At 31.5% G+C, this 11,997-nt stretch overlaps 1 protein-coding gene across 3 annotated transcripts; it reads left to right on the forward strand.

Annotated features, from left to right (window-relative positions):
• Nucleotides 1-2,467: 2,467 nt before the first annotated feature.
• Nucleotides 2,468-6,006, forward strand: LOC108328022 (protein ALTERED PHOSPHATE STARVATION RESPONSE 1). Of its 3 annotated transcripts, XM_017561793.2 has the most exons (6): nucleotides 2,472-2,628; nucleotides 2,819-3,776; nucleotides 3,900-3,980; nucleotides 4,158-4,363; nucleotides 4,725-4,948; nucleotides 5,056-6,006. In XM_017561793.2, exons 2-6 carry the CDS (start codon nucleotides 2,972-2,974, stop codon nucleotides 5,726-5,728), a joined length of 1,989 nt encoding a protein of 662 aa, XP_017417282.1. In that variant the 5' UTR covers nucleotides 2,472-2,628; nucleotides 2,819-2,971; the 3' UTR covers nucleotides 5,729-6,006. The 3 variants fall into 3 exon arrangements, with proteins under 3 accessions (XP_017417285.1, XP_017417281.1, XP_017417282.1); XM_017561796.2 differs by having other exon boundaries at nucleotides 2,468-3,754; nucleotides 3,905-3,980; XM_017561792.2 differs by having other exon boundaries at nucleotides 2,471-3,776.
• Nucleotides 6,007-11,997: the final 5,991 nt, after the last annotated feature.

Consider the following 11,997-nt stretch of genomic DNA (forward strand, 5'->3'; position numbering starts at 1 on the left):
TCAAAATATATCATTTACAAAAACAACTTGTTCTTTGTTTCGTGCGTTAATTAATTAAGAAAATCTATTTATGTTGTTAATTAGTATTTGTTGACGTCGATCGAGCGCTTGCTGCTTAGTCTTGCATACTTCCTAACACTTTTTCTTGTCACATCTGTAAAAGTTTATTGAGTTTTTAAGGATTACAATTAATGTGTCTTAGTGCAAGAATTTGGATATCTAAAAGGCATCAACAAGGGTTTTTAGTTTTGGTAAGATGGATCTTCCCTAAACCTCCTCACACGTGTGTTCAGATTGCTGAAAACTTACACTGAAAAGTTCTTTCACTAAAAAGAAAAAACACACATGCCAAGTAATGCATCTCTCGTCTTATTGATAAGAATAATACTTATGATGAGATCACTAATAATTATCATGTGTTAATGCGATTACAAATTTTTACACCCTTTTTTTTTCTGTTTATAATAAGTGAGTTTATTATTATCAATTGGAAAAGTTAATGAATATATGTTAAATATAAAAATATGTAATGTTTGTTTTACTGGGAATAAAAATAAATTAATGGCTAAAAATGTTTAATTTTTTATTTTAAAATATTAAGAACTAGTTTAGTTAATGAGATTTTATTTTGATAATGACTTGTAAATATCTAATTTTACTTATTATGTTGATTGAAGAAATTTAAGTACTGATTCAATAATGAAAGAAAGTAAAAGACCCATTTAATTTGATGCCAAATTAATAAACTAGAAAAATACTTAATTTAGTATATAAATTCGTAAGATACTGTTACAAAATGAAAAGAAAAAAGACATATGGCCACACATTTACTTTCCAGACCTTTTCAGGTCATGGGCTTCCTATAAGGAGGTGGGCCATGTTCTTGGGCCAGAAGGCCCTGCTCACCCCACCAAACTTCCTCTTCAGTGGGCCACCAAGGGGGAGATAAGCCTCTCTCCAAAGGGTGGGCCATGTTCTTTTACATGTATTTTTTGGGGTGATTGAGTTTTGCATAATATAGATTATTGACATTATGTATAAACATGGTTATTAACATTAAAGTATTTCACCTCAATGATATTTTCAATACTGTTATCATCACTCTCCTTATAGAGGTTCCCTACCATGTTTATTCCAAACCTACGACGAGACTTTATCCTCCATATTTATAGTTTAAACTTTAATTTATTTTTCACTTTTTTATTTATAATTTTATGAAATTTTTTACATAAATTTCAAAATATTTTTATCTATTATTTGATTATCGTAATTAATAAAGGAAAACTTATTTAACCCATTTCACTCTATTACAACCACGTTATTCTTTTGTGGATTCAAAAACCTGATGGCAATTGCTTCATTCACCCCATCAAATATCTCCTCCTACCTCATAAAAACTTCCTAAAAATGTATTCCATAAAAGAAGGGGATGATTGATTTCCAAAGATAAAAAAAATATCCAAAATTATTTATTATGTCCCGGAAAATGAATTCCAGAAGTGATAGGGTGTAGGAAAAAAAATGATAGGATGCAGGGAACAATTGTCAGACCTAATTGAACACTTCTGGGTTGGATTGGATGCTATGGCCTCATTGAAATAATCTCAGGTCTACACAAAAGTCTAAATTATTAAATACTTTTTTAACTTCATTTGCTTATAAATCTACAACATTGATATCCTTCATTAACCCTTTAATATATTATTAATCAATACTTTTTCTTTTATTATTGCACTCTCTATTTGTATCCTTTTAAGCTGTATCGAAATAAGAAACACAAAAGTTTAAACCTGATTATTGATAATCATTCAAAAATAATTTTATTTTTAAAAATATATTATTTTTATTTATTAAGTATTATAAAAAATTATATTAAAAATAAACTTAAAGTTTGGCGCATACTTAATTTATGTAGTATTTTTGCCAAATCTGGCCAGAAAAAGACAAGTGACATATTTATTGTTATTGATCGAAACAAATATTTTATTTTATTCGTTGGAATTTGCTTTGCCAACTCCAAATTGCGAAAGGTGGCAAACACTCATGCCGAGCCGACAATCTTAAATTCTACTATTTTTGATTTGTTTGTCTTAAAAGATAACATACAGAATTAAAATATGATCAATAACTTCTTGTAATTGAGAATGCATGTCTCTGCATTATCTAACAATATAAGTTAAAACTGAAAACAGAGGGAGAAAATCAAATAACCCGTTTAAGTTAAAGGGTGAAAAACTTCAATTGTGATGTAGATTTAAAGAATAAGACGTTTTTTCTTCTGACATCACCGCTCTCTCTAATTGGACTTTTATGGCTCTGTGCGTTCTCTCTGTAAATTGAAAGCCACAGCATTCGACTTCTCCAGATTCTTCCCATGCTTTTTCTATCTTAATCAAGATGAACTGGAATGAATTAGCCAAGATGTAATGTAAACAATGACACACAACACGAGACATTATGCCTTTATCATTATTCAATAGATATTGCACTAATAACTAGATAGATTCCTTTCACACAATACTATTAATTCTTTGTTTGTGTTAGTTACTTCGCCGCCATTATCATACCTGCACTTTTCTCCACTTAGTCTCTCCAAAATCTTTGTAGCCTTCAGCTTTTTCTTTTTGGGTGTGTAAATAATTTTGACTTTTGGAGCATTTGATCTCTTAACCCACTCACTCCTTCTTTCTCCTTCACTTCTAAACAAAGTTAAAACGTTACTCCTCTGCTTTTGTCTCATCCCACTAAAAAATCAACCTAAAATTTTATTTTATAATAATACGTACATCATCAACATTTGCCTTTGTTTTCGCTGCAGTGACATTTTACCATTCTGTGATCTACAAACAAGGGAAGTTGTTGGTCAGAACTCACAAGTAAAACAGTGTATGGTGAAGGGATTTCTCAAGTGCTTGAATCGTGCTAGATATCCCCCATTGATTGATTATACGATGGAAAATGAGTCTTTGAAATGAAAATGGGTTGTGTGAACTCCAAAACTGATAAAAATGAAGCCTTGCGTCTTTGCAAGGAACGAAAGAGGTTGATCAAGGTGGCTATTGATTCCAGACACGCTCTTGCTGCTGCACACTTATCTTACATTCGATCTCTTCGAAACATTGGCGTTGCTCTTCGACGATACGCTGAGGCAGAGATGCTGTTAGAGTCCTCCCTTTCGGTTTCAGACCACACACCATCTCAATCTACTTACCCTTCTCCTTCTCCATCGGAGTCGCCATCGAACAATGAGAGTCACCATCACGTGAGTTACATGAACACAGGTGGCTGTGAAGCTGTAACTGTCATGATCAATCCCCACGCTGAAAACCTTTTGGTCGATGAAGCCTTTGAGAGTGATGCCTCTTGGGATTTCTTTGATGCTGCCGATAGTGCTAAGAGTTCTGAGTTTACGGGGCATGCTAGTCACTACAAGGATGAAGAAGAAACTGATTCGTTCTTGGATGCGTCGAGAGGAAATGACTATTGCAGTTTGTCTGTGGAATGTTGTAAACAAAAGGGTTGTGGAGAAATGAGGCAATCAGAGTCATCAACTGATGTGGGTATTGTTGGACGGTTGAGCTCAAAGAACAATAAGAATGTAGCTGTGAACACTGAGATGGAAGATCCTTCTGAGTTCATCAGTCACAGGGCTAAAGATTTTCTTTCTAGCGTGAAGGTTATAGGGCATCGGTTTGTTCGAGCTTCTGAATCTGGTAGGGAGGTCTCGAGGCTATTGGAGGCAAACAAATTAAAGGTTGGATTTTCTGAGCAAAAAGGTGCTTGTTACTTCTTGCATTAAGCTTCATTATAGCTACTAAACTTACTTACTAGTATGAATCATGTTTTTAATGTCTACGATATTGCTTGCTAGACTCTAAATACTGTCCTTTTTATGTTAGGGAAGTCATCTACCACGATTTTTCTTGCGGCTTTTATCTTGGCTTGCTTCAGTGAAAATGCCATACCTGCTATTTCCCAAGGTATGTTCAAATTCAATTATGTTCCAGCACGATTCTTTTAATTGGGGTTGAGAGTTTGTTATTCTGCATTCGGTTGCTTAATTTTTAAAATCAGTCTATAAATTTCAATCTGAGTACGAAATAACATTTTGAAAAAGAGAATTTGTTGGATGGACTGATATGTGTCTCTCTGTGTAGAACCTGCACAAAAGATTATTAGTTGGAAGCGGACAGAATCTTCTCAATCAGGCTCAATCAGAAACCCTTTAGTTAAAACATCAAAGACATATATGGATGATAGTGGAAGTGACTTTTTTGAAGAACCCTGCATGATTGCTGGAAGCCATTCCTGCACCCTTGAAAGATTGTATGCTTGGGAGAGAAAACTTTATGATGAAGTAAAGGTATTACACAATCAGCAAAATCCGTTTGACATCACATGATATCCTAAGTGTTATTTTACACTACAATCTTCTATGTTTCCCTTTTATTGAAAAGGTTTTCGAGAAGCATTAGATATAACCGTTATTAACAATTAAGTGGTGGAAAGAAAGGAGTGTATTTGCAAGCACAGTTAATGATTCTAGAATGTTCTGGAAAATCTTATCTTGTTCTGTTCCTAGAATAAGCAGCTAGGTCTAGATGTAACATTAACATTTTGTCAAGTCGCTCATTATATGGTTAAATGTATTGCACATCCAATTTTTTTTGTTTATGTTCCTTATCTTATACTTTTGACTAAAGTGGCAATGGCGTTGTTTGTAGGCAGGTGAATTCATAAGGAAGAAGTTTGATCGAAAATGTGATCAGCTAAGGCATCAATTTGCAAAAGATGAAAGCAGTAGAGTGATTGACAAAACACGATCCATAGTGAAGGATCTGTATTCTCGGATAACAGTAGCTATCTATTCTGCTGATTTAATATCTAAACGAATTGAGATGATAAGAGATGAAGAATTGTTCCCACAACTTTTGGAACTTACTCAAGGGTAAGTCACAATTTTTTGATTTCTAAGTATGTGCCGATGAACCTGAATCTTTACCAGCCTTGATAATTGAGTGTTAATGTGTACTGATGGAAATGTTGGCAGTGCAGGTTGATGAGGATGTGGAAGGCTATGCTTGAATGCCATCATGCACAATACATTACTATGTCATTGGCTTATCATTCAAGGAGCTCAATGAGGAGCTTGGAAGGAGATACACGAAGAGAGATAACGGGTGAGCTACTAAAAGAGCTTGAGTGCTTTGGTTTAAGCTTGTCTAACTGGATCAATAGCCACACTTCATACATTGAATCTCTCAATGGATGGCTACAAAACTGTATACTAGAACCAAGGGAACGTTCCAAGAACAGAAAGCCATTCTCCCCTCGTCGTGCTTTGGCCCCACCAATATTTGTTCTCTCTCGAGATTGGTGTGCTGGGATTAAGGCTTTTCCCTATCAGGAACTAAGTCATGCAGTAAAGTACTTTGTATCTAATCTTCATCGCACGATAGACCAGCAAGATAAAGAGCTCCATGAAAAATATAATTCAGTTGTTGCAAGCACTAGTGGAGAAACCAAGAGCAAAAGTAATGATGAGGGTGAAGATGACTCTTCACGTTTGTGTTACATACATGAAAGTTTAACCAAGCTTGTTCATCAACTCACTAAATTTTCTGAGGCATCATTGAAGGTGTACGAGGATATCAGACAGAAAGTTGAAGCAGCTCAAACTGCGTATCACAGTTGCAAGTCCATCAGGACTGGCAAAATTCAATCCTAAAATAGAAACCACTCTTCCATCTTGCTTAAGATTAACAGAAATATGAAAGACAGAATGAGGAACTTATTTGTTGTGTTGGTCTTGGTATTTATATCAGTTCTTCTTTGGCCATTTATTTTTTCTTCTTTCACATGCAGCTAGTATTAGCTTCACCATATCTTCGGGTTTTTATCTAAATTTCTTTCCCCAAAAGGAAACATATCTATAACTCTTATGGGTTTATGAAGATCCTACCCTCCCTACTTCAATTTCTTTTATTAGAGATGGTTTTCCTAAAAGTCCATAGATAACAACTGTAGAGAAAATCATCAAAGAACCTTTTTTTGAAAAAGTTAGCTCGACTCTATTTGCAATGAGAAGTTACTAACACTGTGACTGCAGTGCATGGACTTGGTGCAAGACTTTCTTCATTTGAATAGATTTGGAGTAGAGTAATTGAATAGATTTGAGAGGATTTGAAGATAAATGTTTTGTTGTTTATTTGAGTGGATTTGGAGGTAAGTGAGAGTGAATTTGAAAATAAATTTTTTTAATTTATTACATCAATCAAATCCTATACTAATTTTTACAAACTTTACTTCCAAATTCACTCTCACTTACCTCCAAATCCACCCAAATAAACAAAAAAAAAATTATCTTTAAATTCTCTCAAATTCATTCAATTACTCTTCCTCAAATCCATTGAATTTAACAAGAGATTATGTCCGACTCAGTCCATCAATTTTCGATTTTTACGATGATCCTATATTTCTTCATCCATATATAAAAAACAATCAAGGTAAAACTGAAGTACTGAACTATTATTACGTATGTTCGGAGAATAAAAACTATTATGATTCACAAGCTAATTTCTTCATAACAGAAGCTAAAGTTCATTAATTAAAAACAACGTGATAAAAACTGTGACTTGATGTTGATGAATATTATTTAAATCGTACACGCCGCTTGTACTCGTATTTTGAACACCTCACGCAACTCTTAAACGAATTAAGCCCATTGTCAAATCAAGCATGATGCAGCACAATGACAAAAATAATTCAAAGGAACAAATGTAGGACAAATGTAGACTCCACTATATTTTGGAATGAGATGAGTAACACAAGAAAGCAAGAGATATGAAAAGATAAAAAAGAAAAATTGAATGGGAAAAAAATAGAAAGAATAAAAAATAAGAAATGTTACTTTTACAGGTGGATTTACATTCAAAAGACACGTCATATGGCATGTGTAATCCCAATCAAATAGTAAGGTAAGAGAATAATAATAAGGATAATACAGGAATGTTACAAAAAGAAAATTGTAATGAGATGTGAGTGTGCAAGATCGGTCAGCACCACTACACGAACAAAGTTTCATAACATGCATGACTATCAACTCGACTCTTTCACCATGAATCTCCAATTCCAGCTTGACTCTTTCACCATAGATATGTAGTTTCAACTCGGTCTTTTCACCGCTGATCTCCAATTCTAGCATAAATTTCTACCTTCAGCTTGGTCCTTCTCCATGGATCTACAACTCCAACTTAGCCGTTCCACCAAAGATCCACAGCCCCAGCTCACCCTTCTACCACTAATCTCCAGCAACACCAACAAACAAGAAGTTAGTGAAGTGCAACTGGAATTAGTTCCACCGTGTCAGGAATCAGTTGCAAGCCATGGAAAAGTCATTGTGAATAGTATTTTCAACCAAACCAAACGAACACAACATTAAGACATCATATTTCAAACATAAATCTCAGTCTAATCAAATATTTCATTTAGAAAAATTTTCACATATTTTGCAATTCAAAAATATAACCAATCACTACAGATCGATCTATCTGAACCAACTACATTTGACCGATTGTTCTAAATCGACCATCCTTATCTACAAAAATAACATATTTTTCTTCCTTTCAATATTGTAAAACTAATATTAAAATAAACATGTTAGCTATATCAAATGAATGTATAGACATGTGAACGTATTTATGCTTAAAAAATAAATTAATAAATAAAAGAAAAAGAAAAAAGCAATATATATATATATATATATATATATATATATATATATAAATTATAAGAGTTAAAAAATTTTACGTGTAGGTGTCTCATCTTTGATTAGCTCTGGTATGGTTGTTCTGCCATGATTACCAAGACCCGGTTTCTCTCTCTTCATACACTATTACTTCATGGAAATGCTCGTTTAATTTGGTTAGCTATATATTAAAAATAAAATATATAATATGAACATAAATCAATAAAATTAAGATATAGATTGTTAGACAACTTATATTTTATTGTATGAAACTTATGAACTTATAGTTATACGATCATACTATTTTTAATTGATAATATTAATTGAAACCTTTTTAAATGGGATATTTTGAAAAGTGCATATAAAATATTATATTCAATAAATGTGATTTACGAATGTAAACTATGTTTTCAGTGCTGTCAAAATGGATTGTAACCTGCGAGTCAATCCGGCCTACTACGGGTTTGAGTCAGGTTGAGTTTAAAAAAAATGAATACGAGTTAGTTTTCAACCCGGCTCACTTAGAATCCGGCTCATTCGGGTTGAACACGTGGTGAGCTAGGTTGACTCATCAACCCACATAATTTAATTTAATTATTTATTATTTTGTATTTTAATATTATTAGATAGCATTTTTTTATTATATTGTAATGGACAAGTGATACAAAAATTATCAATATTAAAAACTTATTTGTTTGTCTTTTGTGCTTGTTTTTAGATTACTATGTATGATATATTTTTTTATTTTGAATTGTCTTTGGAGTTTAACATCATCTTAGAGTGAAATTTATTTAGATTTAAATTAAAAAAATTATAATTTTTTTATTTAAAAAAAACATAATTAAGTGAGTTAGTAAGTTAATCCGTTTAACCCACCCACCTGTGGTGGGTCAGACCGGGTTTGAATTTTTTCACCGGTTACCCGTTTTGACAGTTATAGTTTTTAATCTTATTTAGGTACTTCTAATGTTGCACAATAATAAAAAAAAACATTTTTTCCGCTTTAAATTATGATAATATACTATATAATTAACAAAACATGATAAATTAATTTTTTATGCACATTTCTACGTATATTTGTTTCGTCACATGACTGCAATAGGCGAAGCCTTTTTATTTTTCGTTGATCCAAAACCAAGCATGCAGAAAAGAGAGATAGTAATATTAGTAGTAGTTTTGTGAATTTCATTTGAGTTTCCGCACCATTTTTTTAATCATTCAATTATTTTAAGAATTCGTTATTGATCTTGACTTTATCGATTTAATATATATAATCATTACTTTTTCTCCCATATTATTGTAAAAGAGATATACTTATTATTAACAACGCATTATTTTAATAATACTATTTAATTTGGGATGCATTTAATAATAGAATAGTAATTTTTTTTATATATTACATGAATATTTATGTTCAGATATATTTGAATTTAATTTGGTTATTTTGAAATGTTTTTTTGTGGATGAAAACCAAACATACTTTTAATAATACACATTTAAGTGTGTGGAATTCAATAAATAGCATTCTCTGTCTCTCTCTCTATATATAATATGTAATGTTGATAGATATAAAAGAAAAGAAATGGTTTGACATTGAAACACTCCTCTAAATGGTGGCCAATGTGATTGCGTCCAACATCAGCTTTCAGCAAATGCAAAGCTTATCATTGGCGTCAACAATGCTTTTTAATTAAATAAATTCTATAATCTACCTTCAACCATTCTCCATACATCTTAGTGTTTTGCTCCATCGTTGACCTTTATTATAAAATCTACCAAATTTGGTAGACTTCGTAAAGTCTATAGTTAGTGCACATTTATAAAACATATTTTTAATAGACAATAACAATCTATAATATGGAACTTTGACAATGAAGAATGAAATAAGAAAAAAAAAGACAGTTTAAAGCTATTTTTAGAATAATTTGATTTGTCTTCTCTATAATAGCTACTGTTTCCTAATTCATATGTTGTCAATTAGGTTTTTTATCGTGTAACCAATGTAAGACATTTCTGTAGCACGTTTAGTTAGAAAATGAGAAGCACTCAGCATGATTCTGTGACTTGCATCGTACGCAACTTCTGGCACACGCACACTGGTTTCAACGTTGATCTGTTCAACTTAAGATTAGACTTCATTAATTTAAACTATGCCCATTATTTTCTTCTTCGTCTCTCATCTCATCCATCACAAAAACAAAAATATATTCATCTTATCATCAATTTCAACGCTCTTCTAACTCATAACCACTTCACTTTATAGTTAAATAATAAGCAACTTATTAATTGGGTAAATATTATTTTATCTTCATATCGAACTGACATCACTGCAACTAAGATTTATTTCTACGTTATTTTGAATGTAAAATTATACTTCAAAAGAGTGTTTCTTCCTGTATCTTATCAGTTTCATCTTGTACCTCTCAATTTTTTTATTATTCCAATTGTATTCCTGTCAGAACCACATAATCACAGAAAAACTTTTGACTGTTGTTTGTATGTAGTATTTGTATGTGTTGTTTATATGTGATGGGATGCAGTTTTGGGTTGGATGTATTTTTAGGTTAGATGGGATGAAGGTCGAGACCTTAACCGTAGTGGTTGAGAGGACGCCGATGCTGAGTTTGATGCATTTATGGGTTGGATGGGACAAAGGTCTGGATTGGATGCATTTCTGGGTTGGATGCGACGAAGATCGAGTTGAGACGTAGTGGTTGAGAGCACACCAACGAAAGAGCAGTTGCAGAGGTTGTCGCACTTGGAAATTGGATTGAGCGTCCACCGTAACTGCAATTGGAAGTGTGGTTCACATCACGTTGAAATTGGAAGCACGGTTCATACAACACCGTAGTTGGAATTGCGGTAACCGCACTTGGAAGTGCGGCTCATTAGGCCGTAACTAGAAATGCGACGAATGAATGTTTTATTCTCTTTCTTTTTGTTTTGATTTACTATTTTTTGAATTTGATTTGTTTTTTATTTTTTATTAGTTTAAAAATTAAAATTTACGCATAATAAATATCTTTTAAATAAATAGATAATTTCAAAAACATTACACATTAACAAACAAATATAAATTTCAAAGTAATTATATTATAAACAATATTAAATAAATATCAAATATAATAAAAATTAAAAAAATGTTAACAATTCAATATAAAAAGTTTAAAAAACCACAAAATACAAAAAATTAAATTTAAATTAATAAATGAATAAAAAAATTTATAAACAAATAATTAAATAGTAGTTCATATTAAAAAATAAAATATTAATAAATAATTATAGATTCAAAAACTTTAAAAAATAAATTAAATTTTCAAAATTCAAAAGAAATAATTATATTAAAAATAAAATTTAAATAAATATGAAATACAAAAATAAAATACAAATTACAAAATATTAACCACAAAATGTTTAATATTTAAATAAACTAATAAAAAATATAAAAAGACAATAAAATTCAAAAACAATTAAATATAATAAATGTAGAATGAAAAAGCTTTCAAGTTCAAAGCAAATAAAATTAAAAAACAATTAAATGTAATAAATGTAGAATGAAAAACTTCACAGCACTTCCAAGTGCGAGAACCGCATTTCGTGCGCGCATGATTTACTACACCTTCAATTGCGCTTAGACCATTTCAAATTGCAGCCGGACAACCGTGCAACCCTCATCCAAATAAAAGCAGTCAAAATATTCTATGTGTTTTGATAGGGTGATAGGGGCGCAATTAGAATAATACAAAAATTGGAAGGTGCAGGACGAGACCGGTGAGGTGCAAGGAGAAGCACTCACTTAAAAAACTGTAATATATTACGTGTAATAAAAAACAAACATCTTATACTATGATTATAAAATATAATATCTTATTGATAAAATAAAATCAATTTAAAATATACAAAATAAATTAAAATCTTATTTTGTAGACCAGTTGTGTAAATTGAATTAAACTTAAAATTCAATTTGTTAACATTATATCAAAGTCATGATATATAATATATATTAACTAAGTTTTTAACCACCATCGGGAGGACGTCCTATCATTGTTTTCATTTCTTCTTTTTTCATTGTTCAAGTTCCTCCATTCACTGGTTACTAAGTTGCATTGATAAATAGATCTAGCTTCACTCTTTATGCACAACTACAACCAAAAATCCTTCGATCTCTTTTGCTTTCGATTTGAGTTTTTTTTGTTTTCGTTTTTCTCTCCTGTCTAATCTATAGAGTCTTATTTCCAACGACGCCATTA

The sequence above is a fragment of the Vigna angularis genome, chromosome 2 (genome assembly GCF_016808095.1).
Source record: "Vigna angularis cultivar LongXiaoDou No.4 chromosome 2, ASM1680809v1, whole genome shotgun sequence".
NCBI classification, from domain to species: Eukaryota; Viridiplantae; Streptophyta; class Magnoliopsida; order Fabales; family Fabaceae; genus Vigna; species Vigna angularis.

Bases quoted from the DNA above. Each gene is read 5' to 3' on its own strand.
- LOC108328022 (XM_017561792.2), top strand. From the start codon at position 2,972: ATGAAAATGGGTTGTGTGAACTCCAAAACTGATAAAAATGAAGCCTTG. The intron at 3,777-3,899 runs GTGCTTGTTACT...TTTTTATGTTAG, and splicing joins TGGATTTTCTGAGCAAAAAG to GGAAGTCATCTACCACGATT. The intron at 3,981-4,157 runs GTATGTTCAAAT...CTCTCTGTGTAG, and splicing joins CATACCTGCTATTTCCCAAG to AACCTGCACAAAAGATTATT.